The sequence below is a fragment of the Diadema antillarum genome, unplaced genomic scaffold (assembly GCF_040938485.1).
Source record: "Diadema antillarum isolate AM-2024a unplaced genomic scaffold, OU_Dant_1.0 scf00000039, whole genome shotgun sequence".
Lineage (NCBI taxonomy): Eukaryota > Metazoa > Echinodermata > Echinoidea > Diadematoida > Diadematidae > Diadema > Diadema antillarum.
The window spans coordinates 1,886,982-1,910,706 of record NW_027270928.1 but is presented as its reverse complement, the minus strand read 5'-3'; the positions used below and the strand labels follow the sequence as shown (position 1 = coordinate 1,910,706).

At 38.5% G+C, this 23,725-nt stretch overlaps 3 protein-coding genes across 4 annotated transcripts; 2 read left to right on the top strand and 1 right to left on the bottom strand.

The window, feature by feature from the left end:
• The first annotated feature begins 1,708 nt into the window (after positions 1 to 1,708).
• On the top strand, positions 1,709 to 6,791 carry LOC139710764 (tubulin beta-4B chain-like). Its single transcript, XM_071622685.1, has 3 exons — positions 1,709 to 1,900; positions 4,902 to 5,237; positions 5,727 to 6,791. The coding sequence occupies exons 1-3, from the start codon at positions 1,844 to 1,846 to the stop codon at positions 6,675 to 6,677; spliced, it is 1,344 nt and encodes a 447-aa protein (XP_071478786.1). The 5' UTR covers positions 1,709 to 1,843; the 3' UTR covers positions 6,678 to 6,791.
• Positions 6,792 to 12,282: 5,491 nt separating this feature from the next.
• On the top strand, positions 12,283 to 13,775 carry LOC139710960 (uncharacterized). The gene is made up of 2 exons (XM_071622882.1): positions 12,283 to 12,288; positions 13,080 to 13,775. The coding sequence occupies exons 1-2, from the start codon at positions 12,283 to 12,285 to the stop codon at positions 13,773 to 13,775; spliced, it is 702 nt and encodes a 233-aa protein (XP_071478983.1).
• Positions 13,776 to 15,218: 1,443 nt separating this feature from the next.
• Positions 15,219 to 23,250, bottom strand: LOC139710749 (uncharacterized). 2 transcript variants are annotated; one of them, XM_071622668.1, is made up of 6 exons: positions 23,186 to 23,250; positions 21,082 to 21,672; positions 20,007 to 20,107; positions 18,790 to 18,899; positions 18,027 to 18,165; positions 15,219 to 17,084 (listed from the first exon to the last, which is right to left on the bottom strand). In XM_071622668.1, exons 2-6 carry the CDS (start codon positions 21,566 to 21,568, stop codon positions 16,773 to 16,775), a joined length of 1,149 nt encoding a protein of 382 aa, XP_071478769.1. In that variant the 5' UTR covers positions 21,569 to 21,672; positions 23,186 to 23,250; the 3' UTR covers positions 15,219 to 16,772. The 2 variants fall into 2 exon arrangements, with proteins under 2 accessions (XP_071478769.1, XP_071478776.1); XM_071622675.1 differs by having other exon boundaries at positions 15,219 to 17,081.
• Between the last annotated feature and the right edge of the window lie 475 nt (positions 23,251 to 23,725).

Below are 23,725 nucleotides of genomic sequence, written 5' to 3'. Positions count from 1 at the left end.
CACAAATTTGTCCCTGTCTACTTTCAAAATGCTCTTCATCTTCACCAACCGCCACGTAATCTCCGTTCATCAAACTCGCTAAAATTACAGGTACCTCGAATCAAGCATAATTGGGGGATCGGGCTTTTTCATATATGGGCCCAAAACTATGGAATGGCCTACCAAAATCTCTTAGAGAAGCATCTTCCACTGATGGTTTCAAAAAGAATCTCAAGACCTATATTTTCAATTTAAATTGATAATATTGTATACCTGTATGTATAGTATGTGTACGTATATAGGCCTATTGTTTGTTGGTTTATTGTCTTATTATTTTCTGTGATATTGTTGTAACGTGACACAATATGTACTCTGTTCTATAGCGCCTTGAGTATCTTTTTTAGGTAGAAATGAGCGCTTTACAAGAGTCTCACTATTATTATTATTACATGACATGACATTACATTGTTCATTAATGATAATAACAAGCGGTAGTACCCTCTCTGGAATACCAGGGGAAAAGAAAAGAACATTCAGCTTTTTTTCAACTTTCCCCAAAGCTTCTCGTCGTTTGTGAAGCTTTTTTTTAATTTATATGTTTTAGTGATTTCAACAACTGGAATACAAACTTAAATCATTTTTGATTATCGTATATAAATTACAAAAGCAAGAAAAATAAATTTTCAGCGAAAAAAATTAATAGAAAGAGAGAATAAAGGTAGCAGAATAGTTTGTCACCGATATGACAACATCATGAGTTACTTCAAATCAAATGACTGGTAAGAGTTTCATAAATCGCTTAACCCCATGAGTGCATCAGTGAGGAATCTCATAGAGGCCATGTTCTTGGAAAGTGCTCGACTCAGTCGAATACGTACTCTGTTAAACAGAAGGATTCCGTTCGACTCTGTGACTTATCATGCTTTATACGAGATGCTCACTGAGTAAGCGCACAGTCACAAAATCTATTGCCTATTCATCACGGCAATGGTATGCGTGTAACGCGAGCTGATGCTGCACGGCTGATGAGCAAGACAGTGGGACGTTTCGCGGGGGCAGTCATCTATGCAAATTATGTTACCATGGGTGCGGCAAACCCTTAACCAATCGTCGCTGTGCTACCACGCTTCACGTTGCACTGTGGCAGCAAAGGTTTCATTGGCGTTTTTTGCTGAAACCTTATGTATGGATCATCTTGGAAAATGCAACGTCCTCACACAGAAGGCTTGATGTACAGCTATTCACTGCATACATCTTAAATGTGTCACTTTCGTCCTCGGATAATAGAATAAATAATGTTGCTTGTAGCAATAAAAAGAAAATGAAATCAAAGGAATTGTTTAAATCCCGGTCCCCCAAACCTACTTAGGTCCGTGGATGGGAGAGTCTTGGTAGCAGAGCTATCCTCCAGATAAATCACTCGCTGTCTGGGCACAAGGACGGACTGAAATCCGTTGGTCTTGTGGTTACTTGCTCAGTATAAGCCTCCTTTGTGACCAAATAAGTATTATTAGTCCAAACTTTCTATTCAACTACATTAAAAGGTCAAACAACGCAATAGAGAAGGTCGGGTGTATAGTTCTCGTCGATGAAAAAGAAAACTCTGATTTCACAAAGCTCGAAGATCCAAGGCGATCCCAGGTTATGAGTCAGCCCAATTAGCATATCGGCGAGGCAGACGTGACGTGACGTGGAGGCAGGGCCATTCCGCAGCTCGAGAGAACGCATCTAACAATCTGCATACTCAAGATCCCTGCAAAATCTTTGCTCCGAGGCGCAGATACAAGCTATTCCTCGTAGCGAAAACAATTCGTCTTTTTTTCCACATCCGCCAGCAAAACCCGGCAAATCGTCAGCAATCACAATGAGGGAAATCGTTCACATTCAAGCTGGACAATGCGGTAACCAGATTGGCGCCAAGGTAAGATTCTCGAACTTTGCCAAGGATTAGGGGGTGAATTTGTGAATAAACATCGTCTTATTTTGGCTATATTGTTATTGTCCACCAATATGTTTGTCCAACCACACCCTCTACACGTTTTCTGTGTATACGATGCCAGCGGCAATGGGCGTGGGTAAGGAAAGCCGGAGAGTTGTTGTTGTTGTTGTTGTTGTTGTTTTTTACCGTGGGAGATCCATCTCGGTATTTCATGCACATCCCAAAATAATTGGTTTAGAATTTCCGGTAAATGTGTCATCAGAAATTACAAAAGTTTCATGTGCAAAGAAACTTCCAAACTCCCTATTCTCTTTTTTTTTATTGAATTTGTCAATTTGTAACAAAGAGGCCGTGATAATACAAACTTTGCCTATTCGATATCTAAATCATTGGAACTCCCAGTTCCAAAGAAATTCCTCTAAAGGGTGAAATTATTCAGTATTGATGATACGTCAATGTTTGGACTCAAAGTCAGATTACAGGGGGGAAAGCACTATTCCTTTTTCTTCAATAATGTTTTCATTCTTTTTCATGTCAAAATGTTGGGTTTTTTAAAATCATGTCTTCAAAGCTCTGAATGTACAAAGAATTCTTTCGGATTCATTCAATTGTTGTGCAGTAATGTCACCCTGTTTACTGACAATCGGCAGCCGCAACGTGTTCAGGAGGGGAGTAGTCCATCTCGAGTCATTGCAGATGCCGTCTCTATCTGAGGGAAATTCCCAATGAAATGTGAAGATGATGACTTTATCATATTTCTTTATCAATGAGATCATATGAATTAATAATGATAATCAGATCACAGCTATATTCCTACAGAAAAATGCCAGGAATTCCAAGAAATGCGTTTTCACCCTTATGTATTTTTTCTTCTTTTTTTCTTTGTCCTGATGCTTAGAGATGACATATTTCTTCGATATTTTGTTCCAAAAGTAAGTCATCTGTATTCTTTCATGATGATAAACATCTGTGTCATGTGCACACATTTTCTGCATCATATACGAACTTCATGAGAGACATCAATGTTGTGAGAGCGTGCCTCCATTTGCTGTATGCTTCACTGACAGCCGAGTCGGATTATGCGGCAAGCTAAACATGATACTGTTTTTAAATCGCCTGTGGAAGAACGTGGGAATATGCTCGGGCGGCATGTAATTATCGCAAGGAATGGAAAACACGACACGCCGTCATGAATAATGTGGACGGCTGGCGAACTAATGCGTGCGGGGAGAAAAAAATGAAATGCTGGCAGCGAGAGGACTGGCAAAGAGGAGGAAGAAGTCTCCGCCGATTTGTTTCGTGCTTTGGGGACTCGTTTTCCCAGTAAGCTGCGGAGTGCTTGTGCTTCTGTCTATACTTCATCGAGCATTCCACATGCCTTGACCTTCTCCTCATTATATTATTTTTAGTCATCTGAATATTCTATAATTCATTAACTCGTTGCTCTTTCACTCAGCTAAAACACTCTTGCTCTATTTTAGAGGTGGGTTAAAAAAACCACACACACACACACACACACACACATAGTACATGCATATTACATGAAACCATGGGTAATATACAAAACAATAAAGATGCAAACACATATTAAAATGATCACGAATAAATTTGAAATATTGGTCCAAAGGTGTTATAAGAAAAAAAGATAACATAGGTTTCCATTTCATCTCATTTTCTTTTTCTCTAATACAGATTCAGTCTGATATCACAATATAAGAAACCTATTATTTGCATGAAATTCTGCTCTTTTCGTTTTACCTATTTTTGTCTCGTTGTGAGGTAGATAATCATCAATGCATATCTAGCCAAAATATCTAACCTATAGACGAATTAATACATGACATTGTCAAGATTCACTCACCTTCAAGCTTTGTTTAATGTGGTCGCCATCTACACTTTCTATAGCTGCTATTACCGATATCTCTATTTCCTTATCTTGCTTATAATGCAAGAGCAACTTAAGTCCAGGAATTTATTTTTGTTCTGAGTAGTTTCTGCACCGTACTTCATGCACCTCCTTCTGCAATTAATTAACTTCGTTGTAAAATGTTGTGAAAGATCAATTATTCTATTTTCAATCAATCAATCAATCAAAAAAGAACGTATACATTTCCTTCCAAAATGTCAAGATATTTGTAATCAGTCATTAAAAGATACGCCCATGCAATCTAGGCGCTGTTGTCATTATCTCTCATTTCCCATGCGATGAGGGACACCTAGCTTACACCTCACGTTTAATGTTGGCTAAATCCAATCTCATAGTTCATAAAGGGTCCCGTGAGTACCTCATATTCATTCACTGAAGACCTCTTGATCAGTCAAGGACATCTTCAGGATCATGATCAATGAGGGACATCTTCCCCATTATATTTACTGAAATACGTTTCGAGTCTATTCTATGACTGACATCCTCCCACCTCATATTCAACGGAGGTCGTCACCCATCGCTATCTGATTAAGACACTTTACTTTTCAGATCGGATGCTGAACGTCTCCGACTACTATCTAATGCAGATAATTTTCACCCACTGTAAGACACTTCCATTTCACATTCGATGGAGGACGTCATACGATTTATATATAATGAAGGTCAACAGCCATCTCGTAGTTTGTGTTAGACATTCATAGCCACATGCTTCTTTTGCTATCTTCATCCCCGATTTATTGAAGGACATCTTTCTCCTCATCATTATTCATTTTGTTTTATTCCCATCTCATATTTCAAGGTCTCGAAAGGTGTTCGCTCTGTCGTTGACGAAAGTATGTCATTATATTAAAAGAAATGCAACTACTGTATAAGGGCGGATGGGCGGGAAAAACAGGTTACTATATTTCGAACATTCTTTTTCAATTTCTCTTCTACTCAGATACCTTATCCTGTTTTTTACTTCATCGAACAGCTTCCTTACTTGCCAGACACATAACATCCGTGAAAAAAATCGAAAGTCTACGAGGTTTTGAATATTTTTGTGGTTTCTCTCAGTTCTGGGAGGTGATCTCTGACGAGCACGGCATCGACCCGACTGGAACTTACCATGGCGACTCCGACCTCCAGCTAGAGCGAATCAACGTCTACTACAATGAGGCTACTGGAGGCAAGTACGTCCCCAGGGCGGTGCTCGTCGACCTCGAGCCCGGCACCATGGACTCCGTCCGGTCGGGACCCTTTGGTCAGATCTTCAGACCGGACAACTTCGTCTTCGGCCAGAGCGGGGCCGGAAACAACTGGGCCAAGGGTCATTACACTGAAGGAGCCGAGTTGATTGACTCCGTCTTGGATGTGGTTCGCAAGGAATCCGAGAGTTGCGACTGCCTTCAGGTATTACATCGTAGTTTTGAGTCTCTATGGGACATGTTGCGTTGATAAAATGTATGTAATTTACCAGCTCTACAATACCGCATATCTTTGCAGAGAGAGAGAGAGAGAAAGAGAGAGATGGAAAGATGGGCCTACATGGAGTAAACGGTTAATGTTTCAAGCAATAGCGTTTATATTTGTAATAGAAAGGTACCGTCACTGTCATCCTAGCAAAGTAATGCTATAACATAATTATGATATGTTGCTTTACATGTCAAGTGTGATCTATTACATTCGGTTTTTTTCGCATTTCTTTCCGAACTGATTTTATTTATAAGCTGATAAGTATTGTCTTCAGTAGAGCGAGTTTTTACCAAAAAAAAATGCTTCTATACTTGGTTGAAGCATATATATATTGACTGTCCATTGAATGGTATCATTTAATATTCACAATTTATACCGTCTTCCTGTTGGACTGACATGAGCTTATTTATTTGCTTTGATGTCCAGGGCTTTCAACTGACGCACTCCTTAGGCGGTGGAACGGGGTCGGGTATGGGCACCCTTCTGATCAGCAAGATCCGCGAGGAGTACCCAGATCGCATCATGAACACTTTCAGCGTCGTTCCATCACCGAAAGTCTCCGACACCGTTGTCGAGCCATACAACGCCACCCTCTCAGTCCACCAGCTGGTCGAGAACACAGACGAGACATACTGCATCGACAACGAAGCTCTCTACGACATCTGCTTCCGTACCCTAAAGCTGACCACACCAACTTATGGTGACCTAAACCACCTGGTTTCTGCCACTATGAGTGGAGTGACCACATGCCTGAGGTTTCCTGGACAGCTCAACGCCGATCTCCGTAAACTTGCTGTCAACATGGTTCCCTTCCCTCGTCTTCATTTCTTCATGCCTGGCTTTGCCCCTCTGACCAGCCGTGGAAGCCAACAGTACCGTGCTCTCACCGTTCCCGAGCTGACCCAGCAGATGTTTGACGCTAAGAACATGATGGCAGCCTGTGATCCTCGTCATGGCCGCTACCTGACCGTTGCTGCCGTCTTCCGTGGTCGCATGTCGATGAAGGAGGTCGACGAACAGATGCTGAACGTCCAGAACAAGAACAGCAGCTACTTCGTCGAGTGGATCCCCAACAACGTCAAGACCGCTGTCTGTGATATCCCACCACGTGGTCTCAAGATGGCTGCCACCTTCATTGGCAACAGTACCGCCATCCAGGAGCTCTTTAAGCGCATCTCCGAGCAGTTCACCGCCATGTTCCGGCGAAAGGCTTTCCTTCACTGGTACACCGGCGAGGGCATGGACGAGATGGAATTCACTGAGGCTGAGAGCAACATGAACGACCTGGTGTCCGAATACCAGCAGTACCAGGACGCCACCGCCGAGGAAGAAGGAGAATTCGAGGAGGAAGGCGAAGACGACGAAGAAAATGAATAAAAAGTGAACAACGGCCGCGGTAAACGCGTATGTATACGCAATGCGAAAACTCACTTCGTCAGTAGTAATTTTGTTTCTTATCCTGTATCGGATTATACGTGATGGAAGAATGCATGGAGGTTAAAACAATGTTAAAAGCTTTTAAAACAAGACCTTATACGAGGCTATCTGGTGTCGACAGTCCCAAGGAATGGTCGACTAAACATGACTAAGCCACGGGGAACAGAGCTTTGGTAGCAGCTGTTTAGTTCGGCACACGAAACAATTCGGGTTTCGAACTGAAAGTCAACATCCATGTAGTACTATACGTGTATTTATATAGATATTTTCTACGATCGCTTCGAACACCACACAAGGTTTGCATTATGATGTTGACATAATTGATACCATCAATGCATTAAAAATGAAACATGTTATTCACTAGCTTTGAATGATTTCAAGAATTAACATTTTATGTTGGCGAATTAGTCACTGAGTATACATACTGTAAGAATGGAAAGGCAATTCTTGAAGACAGTGCAACGATAAAAAAGAGAAACATAGATCTTATGCTACTTTTGAAAAGGAAATATGAACATTGTTGTTCAGTCTTGATAAAATAAATACAGGGTACACCTTACTTATCTGAAAAAGGGTAAAAATGGCATGCCTATACTATATGATGTAACATATTAAATTTATATTAATCAAAATAAGGCGATTCATAACTTCTACCCAGCGTGGACCAATGATGCGCTTTCAGGAAATAAATTCAGCGATTGCTTTTTCGGCAACACGTGGATTCGTGAGTCCATTATCTTTGATTTTTTCAATTCAATAGTTTATTTATTTCCATCATCACAAAGAAAAGAAAAGAAAAAGTTGACATAATCCAAAGTGATACAATTTTTTTTCATTTCTCTTACACTCGTCCGATAAAGGATTTTTTTTTCAATACAATATAAATTATACACGAATGATGTCGTAAAAAAGAAACAATGCACTTTGTCATGGCAACAAAAATAGTAAATAATCACAATGATGGAAATTAAATTCTTCTATATACTATTGTACATTTTACTCATTGATATAATGATGTTGATACTATGAACAATACTTTCTAGGATTTTAGGATGCAAACGTATAAACTATATAACATATCACATTTGTGGCACAGACACTATGGGGCCAGGTGTGCCAGGAAAATTGAACGGAAAGGAAGATATGCAATCGGCCACAAAAAAAAACATAACGACGACAACAACAACAACAATAACACAATACACAGAAACAACAGAATTTGAGGAAATGCACTCAGACAGATACTGGACAACGAAGAACGAGGAAAAAGGAGCAGGGAAGAATAGAGAAGGAAAAGGAGAGGGATGGAAAAGGTCTGTGGACACACTACAAAATCTCAAGGAAAAGTGAAACATGACGGGTTTTTTCATTGAACAGAATTAACTGGTATATTTAGAAAACAAATATTTTTTGAGTTTATACTTAAATGTAATTAACTTCACAGATTCTTTTAGATCATTATCTAAGCTATTCCAAAATCTGGGTCCGGTATAAACAAATGTATTTTGAGTGTGTACAGTTCTAACTAAGGGAAGATGAAATTCTTTAGATTGTCTAGTGGGATAGTTATGTACGTGGCTGTTACGGTGAAATAAAGAATAAAATATTTTGGGTAGATGATTGCAGTTGTAATTAAACATAAATTGACCAAGTTGAAACAAATACAACTCTTTTATTTTCAGAATTTTGTGCTCAAGGAAAAGCTTGTCAGTATGTGCTCGGATATGAAGGTTAAAAACGATTCTGAGCGCCATCTTTTGCAGAAGAAAAAGTTTATCTAACAATGTCGAATATGTATTCCCCCAAGCAAGAATTCCGTAATTCAAGTACGGCAATTTTAACTGTACTGTCTGATTTTAACTGTACTGTCTGTAAGTGTGCTCTCATTCTTCTTCTGTATTCCAGATGAGATTGTTTTAAAGAAGGTGCATATCAAAACAATATCTCTTCAATTTCATACATGCAACACCACACTGAATGGCCTTGATCTCGAATGGTAAATGTTATGGAGAAGAAAAGGCAAAAAAAAAAAAACCTCTCAAGGTGTGTAAAGTGTAAAAGAGTCCATGACAATGAGAGTTCAAAACGAGATCACCTGGTTAACAACCAACCAACCAACCAACCAACCAACCAAAGCGGGTGCTGTTCGTTATTCCGAAGGTTCGCTATTCCGAAGGGTCGTTATTTTGAAGGGTCGTTAATCCGAAACACACAAATTCCCTATACCTAGAAGTTCGTTAATCCCAAAATGAAAAAGGGTTCGTTTATCCGAACATTTGTGGCGTTATTCCGAAGGTTCGTTATTCCGAAGATTCGTTAATCCGAAAATGAAATTAGGAAAAATGAACCTTCGGAATGACGAATCTTCGGATTAAAGAGCCTTCGGAATAACGAACCTTCGGAATAACGAGCTGTAACCAGTTAAAGCATATATACGTACAATAATGTCTGTTGCAGAGTGACAGTAGCAGGAAAGACTCTACTCTGATTGGCTAGTACCAGAACCAATGAGTAACTGGAACACTTCTAAATGGGCGTGAATGGTGAAAGAGTTGTCGAATGAGAGATGTTGCGTGAATTGACAGTAGAAGCAACCACGTCAGAAAGCACTGACAATTTTGGGTGTACTGTTGACTTATCATAACTTCAGGCCAAATACCGTGAATTTTCCATACGGACACTTGATATTACTCTCAGCTTCTTTCCCAATCCATATTGACAATTTGATTTCAGTTGAATCGGTATACCATCACATTTGACTTCTGCAAGCATCGTGGTGGCCATATTATTCGACAGATTATAAGACAGAATTTGATACGATCTGTGAATACTGGTACTTCGGCGTTCAATGTGCATAAAAGTGTACATTTACACATAGCGCGTTCATAACCGGAAGTTTATATCCCAAGAATTAAAGGTAAAAAAATTAGAGTGCCACACACGTTCAGATTCAGAGAGCTATATGCGATAGGGAGAAAGTGAAATTTTTTTCATCTCAGATGGCAGATTTTACGATATAAAGGTGATTCACACCATTACACATAAATGTATCGAAACCTCAGAAATGCACCTGATGTAGAGTCATTTATTATTACGTTCAGTTATTGTTGCTATACGGAAAAGGAGACAATAACAACAGACAGTGATGTGCCTATACAGTATCATCTTCATTAAAACTATACTTCATAAGCGAGGAGTGTCGTACAGGTAAACATAACGCCAGGACAGGCTCTGCAAAGCAATATTATTGTGCTGGTGTAAGCAGTGGAATGTGATATTGGTGATATTGAATCCCGTAGTTTTCTTGTGATCTTCCTTGTGATGTCCTGTGAGATGGCTTTCCCGCCATTGGTTGCTCGATGTTGTCACACCAGGTAGCTTCACCTCGCTCACATCTTCCAATCGTGCATCCACTCCCTAAAATTTGCGAGGCCAAGATGTGTGTGATAGAAGACGAGTACTGAAAATGTATACTACTACGTGGGGTATGTCCACATCTCCAAACTGTATGAAATGAGTTTTCCTTCCTTGTAGACAGACAGTAAAACTTTGGAATTCTAGAGATTTTGGTCAAAGCAAACTACATCAGTACATTATCCGATCACTGCATAGAAAGCTTTTCACGAGTTCAACAATAAAACAAATACATGTACAAGATAGACGAAAGAAAGTAACTCAGAGGTCAGACAGGCAGAGCTCAGGTGATTTTTTTTTTACATGTTTTTGGCAAGTGTCTCCTCCACAATACGACAGTGCACTCCTGCTTCTGTAGTGGTCTCATAAATCTCCGCCAGGTATTGAACTGAATTGAAAAGGTGTCTTATTGATCAATATCCATCGCAGCCCGGAGGCTGAATTACAGACATTGTTAACAAAGAACCATGAATACATTAAAAATACACACAAGATAAAGCGTAGTAATAAAAAAAAATACATTAAAAAAAAAATCAAGCTTATTCATCTTAGCTATTGCACGATGAGATCAGCCCATAATACAAAGCAAACACAAAATGTCTAATATCACAATTCTAAATATGAGTTTATGTTACTTGTGTATGCCGGTCATTATACTTATTGATGCAGATGATGTTATACAGCTGAAATAAATACATTTTATATAACAAAAATAATCAGTTTGATTAAGAAAAATATATATTTTCTCACAATCTTCTCTTCTTAAACATTAACTATCATATGAAAATACATTCAATCTACACACAGCACATTACATCAAATCTCTGATAGATAAATACTATAATAAATTCAAATTATTATAACATAATAATACAAAAAATAGCGTTTAATATTTGCACATCTCTCTCTCTTTCTTCTAACTCCTATTCCACTAATACACACACTCTCTCGTATATCTACCAACAAATAACAAAATTATCTAACCAACACTTCTGTTATTATAATTGCACATTATTACAACAGAATTTGATCTCAAATAATAAACAACACCAGAACGCTGAAACATTACATCATGAAAATACTTTAAACCGTTTCGGAGATATGAGGAAAATGCAATTTTGCTGTTTCAACTTGTCTTTTAACACTTGTCCCCGTGGTCCACAACCTTTCCTATAATAGAGAGACTCTCTGGCAACGCATATTGTGTACACCATATTTCAAAAAATACTTTCAGGCATTACATCTTTACATAAATATGAGGGAAATAGTGAAATGCCCGGCGGCACTTTATGAAGGAGGCATAAAACAAACAAACAAAACTATGTTAATCATTCAGTGTACGAGATATGGAAGAGCACTATTTTGAAACCGTTTTGTTTTGTATTAAAATTGTAGGTATCTATGTCTTTTACGTAGACTGTAAATGACATCCTGGGTAGTAGGAAGCCAATCACTGCACAGTGGGTTTCTGGCGATTTTAGTGGTAAATTCCACACAAAGGCTGTTTCGCCTGTCTCTGAGGGTTTCAAAGGAACAGATTTCGAGTGCTTCGTCGTACGTGGTATAATTATCGCCTGGTATTAGTGCATGACCGTTTTTAAAGGTTTTCAAGGAGATCACTGCTTTCTTTTGTTAAACTGCCACTGAACACAGGTGTAATAAATGAAGAAATAATAAGGTATAATCAATGAAGAAATTCCGGCTCATTTCCTCATCCCTGTAAATTCCTGCCTTACGATACAAAAAGCATTTGCCTGCGCCTTTGTCTGGACGCACTTTGTCGATTCTGTCGTCACAACACCGGCAGACGTCACAAAAAGTTCAATGCGCGCGCGCGTATTTTCTATTTTCCTCACTTCACACGTCACCATGGCTTACGCGCAATCACGGCAACGTGGTTGTTGGGCAGATGAGAACTGCGTACCAAGAGAGCTGCTAAACAAGTTTGAACGCTACGATGTACTAGTAATCTACCGCACAAACAATGAGGCGCCAACCAAACAGAAAGGGAATCAGAAGTTTTGCATGAATATTTTGTTTATACCATGGAAGAAAACTTCCTAATGTACCGGAACACATAAAAAAAGATATTTCGTCAACTGCGGAGAAACATTTATCCCTTCGAAAGCAGATGGAGGTAAGAAATGACAGCATAGTCTCAAATGCCTGTAATCACTATTATATTGCATAATATTATATGCGATGAAATCCCATACATCTATTAAAACAATTATAAACCTGCCATTTAAAGCAAACACTATGTAGGGCCCTCTATGTATAAAGTGATATAACAATAGTACATGTAATTTCTACAAGAATGGATAATTGCGTAAATAAAACAGTAGATGAAAATGAGGATATTAGCGTTGATCGACGAAATAGAGACGCTATACAGATCATTTCCATCGTTCTCTCTTATCTACCTGAATCGTCGTTCAACAAAAAAAAAAAAAATAAAAAATAAAATAAAATATAAAATAAATAAATAAATAAAAGAGCAAACGAACAATATCAACAGGGGCGGATCCAGGAATTCCGTAAAGAGGGGGCGCGTTTACAAAATTAAAGGGGGGGCGCACGCACCCCTCCCCTTTTTTTATTTTTATTTTTTTGTTTCAACAAAAAATAAAGGGGGGGGGGGGCGTGCGCCGGTTGCGGTCCTCCCTGGATCCGCCACTGATCAAAGTCTGCACGATATTAAGATGTCATCTAGTAATATCATATTCCCGAAAAGCCTCTGTTTATCTATTCATACATCTATCTATTCATTCATGTCCATGTTAATCAATTAAACTGACATTTTTCTCGAATTGCATTTCTTGTCACATTCACTTTTGTGATAGTGGAAACATATTGTACATGATCCATTGCGATCTCCATCTGGATCAACGTTTGTCTTCCTTTCATCTCTGTGTTCACGTTCTGTAGATAAAAGGATGCATGAAACCATGTAAGCCTGATGAAGCACAGAACTTGCCGGTTACGGATGTGACCTTTCGCGGTTTGCCCTCCAAGCCAAAACGCATGGGTCTAAGTCACTGGAAGACATCTTCCGGTGGGAAAGGACTTGAGCGCAACGCACGAGGGACGAGTCAAACCACGCTCCTTGGTCGCTTGGAACCGCTGAACAACGATCCACTCGTAACCATGACATGGAACCAGAAGTCATCACGAGTATCGGCTGCTACGCCGCTTCGTCCGAAAGAGCGAAAGGACAAGCTGCGGTTCAACGTCACGGAGCGGTGCCGCCTCAAAGAATTCCGAAACTACAACGCGGAGCGCGTACTGGAGAATTTCAAACTCCCACTGATATTTCGGAAGCCGGTCTACGAGGGCCACACGACAAGGGAAGTGAAGTACAAGGAACCGCTATCGCTGCCACCGATACCGAACGGTGCGCAAGATCGCGTCCATCACTACTTGAGCCAACAAGTGCGTCCATTGTGCAGGGATTCCCTAGACCGGAAGTGGAAGGTGGCAAGCATTCCTCCCGTGGAGAGACGGTTGGAGAAAAAATATATCAACAGTCTACCAAAACTTGAGGCGAAAGGAACGAGGGTCCCCACGCAGATTAAAAAGGACAGGAAATCTGTCGCAGCGCCTCTTCCATCAGTCGACACATAAAAAAAAAAAAAAACCTACAAATCATAATCATCGGGAAAATGGCAATCGAGTTGTTTAACCTTCAGATTTTTTATGTCAAAGTATAAAACACTGTGCAAACATTCCTGATAAAATCCGTGCATATTCAGGTTTTTTATTACTACAACAGCAATGAAGTTTTCCGTGTTGATGTGTTGCAGCCAGCGACACATAGTACATTGCAGATGTACTCATTTGCCCTACGAACTTTACGGGGATCTCATATTCATACAGACCTAGAGATCATATAGAAAGATCCAATTCTATAATGAAAGCTTACATTGGCATCAAATCTAGACAGGATTTCATCTTTGTCGCGAACTGAGACTTAAAAAAAAGAGGAAATACAAAGGTCTTTGAAATACAAGATTCTTAGCTACCTGACGAAAGCAAACAATGGTTTTTACATTACTACGTGTATCTCGTTGTTTGACAGCCATACACGTTATTCTGATGCATTCCGTGATGATATTGCCTGTTTCCAGACGTGTTCTCCTTCGATGCGACTACTGTGGGCAATGGAAGGAGGAGATTTGATTAATTTGGTCATTCCAAATTCCTCGTCTATATTTGGCCGGGAATTTTAATGAGATGGCGTTGAAATTCTAGCAGCAACTGAGAACACTGAGAGCTATGAATAGAGTGTCTCTGAATAGCTGATGCATATACCTGCCTCCCATATGCACACACATGTACACACACAAACATACCGACACACAAACAACAATTTAAAAAAAAAGCTACGGGTTTATGTTTACATATTAACCTTTGAAATTAAAGAATACCTAAGACAAGTATTCACTCGCAATAAGCACAAAGACTTATTAGTACAGTCTTATGTAAAGAGCATATTGTAATCATAAAAACATGAGGTATCCAAAAAAAAAAAAATCTGCATACTGCTACTGTAAAAAATAAAATAAAATGAGTGGAATATCATAAGAATTTTTTTAGATCACCATGACAGATACCATCTTTTGGCAAACTGTCCAACTAGCTTGCTGAGTATAATGTTATTATGAATGCATTTCTTCACTAGGTGGATGAAAACAGGACTCCTGAAAAGCTTCCCTGACTTATTTTCCAGTACATACACTGTACGTAGTTATACAACATGCAAATTCCATTTGCATGTTGTACTGAAAAGACTTCGAAATTCAAGTGTTTGTTGGTGTGTTTGTTATACTGGCTTGCTTCCACATTGCTGCTTTTGTTGTGGGTGCAGTTTTTCTGTAATCCTTTTGGGGAAAAAATTCTGCAGATGTGCATTTGCATGTACTTGTTATAATTTTTGTGAACATATTTGACAGATTTAATATAGTTTTCAATGTACAAAGTCAATAACATGGTCTGTGAATGCATTGTCAGCTTATTTTATAGAGGTGCCTAGCGCAGTTTAATTGAAAAAAAAAAACCAAAACAAAACAAAAAACTATACACACATTCATTGTATCATCATTCAAGCATGTATCCTAACACACAGTCTTCCTGGAAACATAATTTCCCAACCATATCTTCTCAATGAACTTATGTTACAGCTTATCCTATTCCCAACTTCTTTCTCTACATTAGAGGTATATTACTGAATAACCAAATATCAATCTCAGATACATGTGTATATAAATACACATATTGCAAAGATGAGCAAATGCTGGCCAAATATACAAAACAATGTTTTTTTACTTTTTGCAAAAATTGATATATACAGTTAATAATCCCGGCTATGCCAGTCTTTGTTACAGAAATTGGTTGATTTAGTGACAAAACAAAGGAAGTTCTAACGTCTATCAAGTGACAACAAATGGGATTGAAAACAATATGTGTTTTAATAAAGATACTGTACATGTGTAATACTCCAGTCAAAATGTATATCTATGCAGTATAAAAATGCAAACTGCAAATCCAAATTGCTTTAACAAAAGGTTCATTCAAAAGTATATATTAGTCATATGGTTTTGTTCATGGCATCAATTGCAATTTTCAATTTTTTTTGTACGTTTTTGAAAAAGCACTAACAGTATGAGGCCACCGCAAATGAAAAGAAACACGAGTCATTATAGGAACAGAAATTGTGAAAATCCACAAACTCGATGAAATTTTTTCATCTAACAATGTACCACAGATACAATTGCTTCTACTTTGCAAGCCTTACTAAAGATCAGAAAATATTTGGTGCAATGGGGAATGCCATCTGATTCACAGCCTCAAACATTCCTTAATACTCCAGTGACAAAACATGAACTGGTTCACCCTTACTTGCCAGAGCTGGCCAGTAGTGCTATATGACTGTGACTGTGAACAGATGACTGTGATTACATAACATTGATAACAGTCATGTTTGCCTTAGATGGCCATGCAAAACTGAAAACCTTTCAATTTGAGGATCTACAAAAGTCCTGCATCTTCCTCTTTTTGAAGGCAAATTTTAATATCATTTCCAGGTTAGTGCTGGCAGAACTCAGTAAATTGGTGAGGCACAAAAATTTGTTGATTGTGGGTTCATGGTGAAGTGTTCCACTCGATTGCAGGTATGTAATACGCACAAACAGGCCTAACAATGAAAAACAGGTTTGGCATAAAACAAAAATAGCCTCATCATTTCATGATTGGTATTGCAAGGTATGTGTCTACGATAATAGGAAAGTAAAATAATTCAAATATAGCAAAATTCACCATCTTAGGTAAATGACAGTATATCAATTAAATAAGAGTGTATCCTAAGTAAGTTAACGTGTATAAAAATGTGAAAGACAACTACCAAATGTACTTGAAGAAGACATGATGAGTCCTTTCCCTCTCATTTTACTGCATTTCTCAATCATTTTAGACACCTTTGCTCCTTGAATAACATCCTCATGATTGAAACTTCAATTCCAATTCTCTCTTTGCGACTGATGACAGTTGTTTGAAAAATCTCTTTGCATTTCCAAGCATCACACATGTGAAAAGAAAATAGAAAACTTTATACTGCAATTTTCTTTAAAAGTCTAGCAAGCCAAGTTTTCTGATCAGCTTGTACTGGTCAGGAATCTCCATGAGAGCATTGAGCGCAAACGCTGCCTCTGCATTCTCCCGACCGGCAACAACCCGAAAGAATTCCACAAACTGAAAGTTGTCGAACTTCCTCTTGGGCAGTCTGTCATCAAACTCTTTCATCATCTCCCATGGGCCGTCGCCGACGCCAACCATGATTATAGACAGAGGATACTTGGAGGCCTCAATGATGGCATCTCTCGTCTGTTTCTCATTCGTCACTTGACCGTCAGCAATGATGACCAAGATGTGGTACTGCTGTGCATGGAGATAGTGAACGTAATAGTAGAAGTATATCAGTAATATTTACAAGATTTCCTCACTTTCAGAAAGTCAAGAATCTCACAATGACAAGAAGTTGTGCTATCTTTCAGTTGGCAGCCAGTCTCATAGCTCTCCACTTCCTAACACTGGTTTGCTGACCAGAGAGATGTGAATGATATTTCTTTTCATAGAAACCATCAGAGTGACTTTTAAAGATTCAAATAAGGCCTATTCATAAATACAAAAAAGGTTGATACAAAATTACTGCAAGTGACTGGAGGTAATCTTCAAGTTTGTGACTGCCATCTGGTCATCTAATATTTTACTCTGCTGATCACAGAGTGAATCATATTTAAGGCATATAAAGATTGGCCATAAGATTTCTTTCTCCCACCAAAACAGATTTATCAAATGATTGTCACGAACTGAATAAATTAAGCAGATATCAATATCAACTTCAGTTTTAGTCATCAAGCAATTATGAAAGAAGCAACAAAATCTAGACCAAGGACAATTGTAAATGTTAATCTAAGAGCCAGCTTACATTTCCTTTTTACTATTTCTATCATAACATCATATCATTATAAGATAATATACACTTGCAGATGATGTGAATGTGTTTACTGATGTGTTAGATTCATTGTCAAAGAAATGATCATGGTTGTGTTTGAAAAACAAAACTGTGAATCAAACCAAAGCTCTTACTTTATTTAATTTGTGCTATAATTTGACATTTCCATGCTGCATTTTATCAGAACAGTTTATGGAATTCATTTGATCTCTTCCTGATTCAAAGATATGAAGTTCGAAATGGACAGAGTTATTTCACTTCACATCACAGAATTGAATCCCCAAACGCCCAAAGTTAATGTCAGTGAACCATGTGTAATATCATGATACATGTATATTGCACAAAATTTTGAAACAAGTACTCACAGACTTTGTCTTCTTGACAACATTGATGGCACGGTAAATGAGGGGCCCAAAGTTGGTGGGACCACTCAGTTGGATGTTGGCTGCTATCCGTGTGTAGCAATCCAGGACATCATGGAACCCATGACACATCCCATCTTGTCTACAAGACAAAAAGCAAAAACAAAAACAAAAAAGAGAAAAAATTGTGATTCAAAAAGTACTGCAATGCAGAGGTAACTCTAGTAGAATTTGAGATAGATCTGGATGTTACTGTCAAAATGTCGAAACGTGTGAAGGGCGTATCTCACTGGAGGAGACTTCACCATGACTGATCAAGTGCCGCGATTCGTGCGACTCAAGAGACCCAAAAATAGCTTGCACTTTCACAAAGAAGACTCCAGGGTAACTTGAGATGTCTCCAAAGTAGATTATAATATATTCATCTGGAAGTCGCAAAGACATAATTGGTAAGTCGCCAGTGAATCACTGCAAAGTCGCAGAGATGTCTTGGGAGACCACGCAAATAAAATTAGTTTCCATGACTTGGCAACGACCTGCTTGAGACTGGAAAGCATCTCCCAAAAATTGAACATGTTTGATTCTCTTGGGAATCCCTCAAGACTCAGCTGCACTCCACGAAACATTGCAAGGATGTCGAAGAGACATCTCCCCAATCACTCAATGACCAAAGAGACTCAAGTCGCCGCCAGGTTCAAACCTACTCACTCTACATCACTGCTGAAGGAAATGTTCTTAAGTTGTCAAAAAAACACTTCAAGTTTACCTGAATGGAAACACAGTCTTATCCTGAGTTGAAATGTCTCCAAAGCCAAAGACTGGAATGAGGCCATCATCATCAAACGGAGCCAAGGTCTGACCTAGGATGGTAATAACCTAGGAAGAATGAAAGGGGTAACAGACATATTACATGTAGCCCAATCTTGACAGTCATTAGCCAGCCCTATTAGTTTGTTCCTAAATTGACATGATCAGTAGGAAAGTTGAAGCACTTATGATCTCAGTTTTCAAGTGATATACATCTCATATCTATTTTTCATATTTTTTTAGTTTTTCTTTAAACAAACTCTTAACATTTGCCTGTTTTGTTTGCAGATACTGTTTTTCATTCATTTCATAATAAATGTTAACAATATATGTGTGTGTATATATATATATATGTATATATATACATATATATATATATATACATTTACATAAATATAAATATATATATATATATATATATATGTGTGTGTGTTCATAATAGATATAATTGAGCAAAAGCATACAGAACAGGGAGCATACAATATCTATTACAAAACCTTGTTTGAATAGATCAATACAGATTTGTTTGTATAATTTCAAAGGAAATTGCATATACACTTGTATTGTGTTGTGCATGCAAATGGTACTGGTCCTGCAGTGTGCAAGTTACTAGGAACATTTACTTTGTGGAGTAATAGTGCCATTGTTCAAAAGGATTATCTGGTTCACGAAGAAAAGATGAGAAAGCACAATCAGATCTTGACATTCAAATCAATCATTCTTAGTTGTACTTCAGCAGTGAGTACTTATAAGGGCCTTAACAGAAAACTGAGAAGAGGCAGCTTTCTATATTTGGGTAATGACTTCCAGACATAAGGATCATTGTTTATAGTTGTTGTTGTTTCGCACTGTGCTTGTCTAGGGTTGTTTAAGTGAATATCAGAAGTATGATGAGTTGCATAAGAATGGACACTGGCATTAATTATGTATGAAAGGGTTTTGAAAAATTAAAGGCAGATTGTTTTGAAAATCTAAATATAAAAACAGCTGTTTGAAATACATGAATACCATCTATTTAAGCACTTTGAATTAAAAAAGAAAAAAAAAATATGTGCCCAAAGGCAAACTCAGCAAGCACTCGGATATATGGTAGTTCATATAAAAGCTCAATACAGAAAGAGAGAGAGAAAAGTAAAAAAAAAAACTGATGGCTGATGCTGACATGTGCAAACAAACCTGCTGGTAGGGGTTGAGATGTCCTGGTTGAATTTCATGCAAACTCCGCCCCCCGTAGGTCTGCATTCCTGTGTGTAGGTTGCTCTTTGTGAAGTCAATTCCTATGTAAAAATAATGACAACACGAATAAGAGTGCATTAATTTGTATGACATATCGCTCTTTTTCTTTTGATGCATTCTTGAAAATCATCATGATACCATAATAAATATTTAATCGTCTAATGATAACTTTATCTTACCTCTTTTTTTTTTAATTTCAATATCTTTTTTTTCCTCCAGGAATACCATACAACAGAATTGTGGATCACAGCATCCTCATTGTGTCATGCGAAACTTAAGGCCAGAAATCAATTATGAAGGTGGTTTAAATTTAGACCATGGTTAATGCAAATTTCTTCTGCATAAATGTTGGTGACAGATTGCGTATGCCAACAGACATCCAAAAACAATCGCGCATTGATATGCGCAAGTCAAAGGTATGCCTTTTTCAAGCTTATTTTAGTCCAAGGACTAAATTTAAACCATGGTTTAAATTTAAACCATCTTCTTGAATTCCGGCCAAAAGTGTAAAAAAAAAAAAATGAGTAAAAATCATATCTCTATTTTTCAGCAGTAGTATAGCAGTAATGGATGTAACACTTTGTAACTCATACCTCTTCAGGGTTTTTTTTGGCACGGAAATTGAGCTTTTGTTATGCAAATAAAGTGAGACAATTGGAAAGAAAAGACTAAGAAAAGACTTATAATATTGTGAAATCATTTCTAACAGCAATATTGATAATTTTTCCCTACACATCTACTAGAATCACTGTAAATTACTACTGATTGTTATCTCAAAAGGAATTCAGTGCTTCAGGGAAGTGAGTATGTCATGCATTTTATGTCATGTATTGCTTCCTGGGGTCAGCAGGTCACGAAACAGACACATGACCCACATTTGATATTCATACTAAAAGGGCTATTACCATGGAAGATAGCAAAGAAATTCATCAGCAAAGTCAACAGGTAATAGGTATTCATTATTTAAGCTTCATGGTAGAAGGTATGATAACAAAATATTATTTAGTGTCAATACCAAATATAAGGTTGCTGGACTCCAAGCCTGCTTGGCGAATGGCATTGCTGACTTCATCAACAGAGTAAAACTTGTCTGCGATCCTTTGGAACACTGTGTTGCGATCTACAGTGCAAAATGAACCAAACAGTCTGGAGAAGAGGCTACCACAGGAAGGACTCTTCATGGCACTCAACTCCTTGGAGAGGTCGGGATACAGGCTGTCGTATGATGGAGGATCTCTGTATGGTGCTCTCCTCTGTTGATCAGAACCACTATCTCCACTTCCAGCTCCAGACTTTGTGGTAGAAGTCCTTGGTGTAGTAGCTTTTTTCTTCGAATTAGAACCACCGCTGCACCAAGTGTAGATCTTATGTGTCACGAAAATGACACCGATTACAAATACAATTTGGAGAGCGAAAAGGAGAGGACCATCTAAGTTCTCTTGGAGTTTATCAAGGGAGCCTTTATTTGGGCCTTGAGGATAGTTTCCACTCTTATATCTCATGGTTGACACAGTTGAGGTTCCCTTCCACAAAACTTAGCAAACTGACGTCACTGTTGACTCTAATTTCTTGTCCACACTTGGCCCCTGCATACATTCAGTCAGATCTGAATCGAAAATGAGAAAAATGTGTGAAATAATTTACAAATTCAACATTTATTAAAACAGCATATCCAAGTCTTTTTGTGTGCACTGTTAATTAAGATTACAAATATCTTCAGTACATGCATCCCATTACCAAATGTGAGCACCAAATCCTCAATTGTGAACATTGATGGTTTTGAACTTGTGGACCTTGGATTGTCATTTACAATTACAATGGCTTCAACAAAACTGCCTTGGTGTGTACAAAGAGGACAATAAAAACATTCAGAATGGGGGTGGGGGGTGGGGGAATAAACCAATGAGGGAAAATATAACTCAGTGGAAATGTGATGAAAACCCTGTAGGGAGAGAGAAAACAAATACAATGAAAGAATTGTATACAGCGTATTCATATACTTACAAAACCCAAAATACAACTGCTGGTGGTGGTGAGGTAGATTATCCAACCACCCATACACACAAATTCATTTCACATTGATACATCTCATTACCTTCTACTTTCCCTTTGGTGCATGCACCTGTCATACGACTTGTGTGAAGCCTTGAGTGGCATCTATTGTTAGACTACCAGCAAACTGTAATGCTGAGATCAACCTTGAGATGATTATCAAAAATCCCTGGCTTAGAGTCAACGGCTAGCTTCCTGAGGAAAAAGATACAAGTAACCATTTGTGTGTGACTCCGTAAGATGCTGCCACCAGCTCCAGAGACAATAGAGTACCAGTAGGCAATACTACCAGATAACCTGACGCTACAGTGACCAATAGAAACACATTGGTTGGATTGGATTACATTGCTTGGATTGCTAGTATTACAGTAAAAAATTCAGTACACATATTCCTAGGATAGCACTGATTGAGGCCAAGACTATTTTTTTTCTTTTTCTTTTTTAATTTTGAGGGGTACTTCCTGTCAAGCCAAGGTCCAAGGACGCGACAGTGTTCTACAACTGTTCAACTAACCACTGGGCACTGACTGTATGTACATACAATTTCCATCCAGTGCCCGCAGTGGTACGCAAGACACAAAAGGAGTGTAGAATTACACTGTAACAGTTGCTCTACACACAGCAGAAGAACTCCATTTACAATTGCACTAAGCTAATAAGCATGTTATTAAAGATAAATATGAAGGACCACTTTCATTCTAATATTAATTTCCATCACACTGCCTCATACAGAGTCTAGGCCTTGCCGTCTATTATGTAGCTTACAATGCAGGTATGGATGGGCACTCCTTCACACAGTTATACTCTGCTCGCTTATGTTCGGGCTGGTCGCAATTAGGATGTCGATAAACCCTAATATGAAAATGGGCTAGGATGTAGAAAGATTTTCCAACGTAAATCTACACGTATGGGGCCACGATCACACCGGAGCTCATGGCTGAGCTGAACTAGCTGACAATTAAGCTTGATCGCTTAAATTTTCAACAAATGTTTGCTCTACGAAGAACAACTGCAGCTGCAATCAAGTATTGTTGTAAAAAATGTGTAACATGTTTCTTTTCACTCACATAAACTCGCGTGATTCAGGCTGCTGTGACGTGCGATGTCTGTTGTCCACGAACGACCACGGTTGCATACAATACTCTGACCGACCGCGCCCCCGGTGCTGCTCGGTGCGTTTGTGATCAATTTCGTCAACTTTATGCGCTAGCTGTGGCTGCTGCATGATCTGTTGATTCTGCACTCACCCGACCATGTCCCTTGTAAATAAGGCTACGTGTATTTCCCTCGCGATTGCGTAATCTTCCTATTGACGTATATGGTTGAGAACTCGAGTACACGCCTTTGTAGTGTTACCTTTTGTAATACGAGATGCGAATATACGGCAAATGCAGATGATTGTTTTCTCCTTTCAGAAATAAACAATCTTGGCTTAGAAAGACGTCACAGACACCATCCCCAAAAGCGTCCGACCATCATGTTCTATTTATAGACGATAATTTCCAGAGACTCCAACCCCAAGCACCTTCTGATCTGGAGATTCTCCCGCCCGAAACCCCTAGCAAACGGGAGACTCCAAGTTGATGTGTGCGAAGCATGAATTTCCA

Bases quoted from the DNA above. Each gene is read 5' to 3' on its own strand.
- LOC139710764 (XM_071622685.1), top strand. From the start codon at position 1,844: ATGAGGGAAATCGTTCACATTCAAGCTGGACAATGCGGTAACCAGATT. The intron at 1,901-4,901 runs GTAAGATTCTCG...GGTTTCTCTCAG, and splicing joins GTAACCAGATTGGCGCCAAG to TTCTGGGAGGTGATCTCTGA. The intron at 5,238-5,726 runs GTATTACATCGT...TTTGATGTCCAG, and splicing joins AGAGTTGCGACTGCCTTCAG to GGCTTTCAACTGACGCACTC.
- LOC139710749 (XM_071622668.1), bottom strand. From the start codon at position 21,568: ATGAGATATAAGAGTGGAAACTATCCTCAAGGCCCAAATAAAGGCTCC. The intron at 20,108-21,081 runs GTATTGACACTA...ATTTTTACATAG, and splicing joins GTCCAGCAACCTTATATTTG to GAATTGACTTCACAAAGAGC. The intron at 17,085-18,026 runs GTGAGTACTTGT...CTCCATGCACAG, and splicing joins TTGTCAAGAAGACAAAGTCT to CAGTACCACATCTTGGTCAT.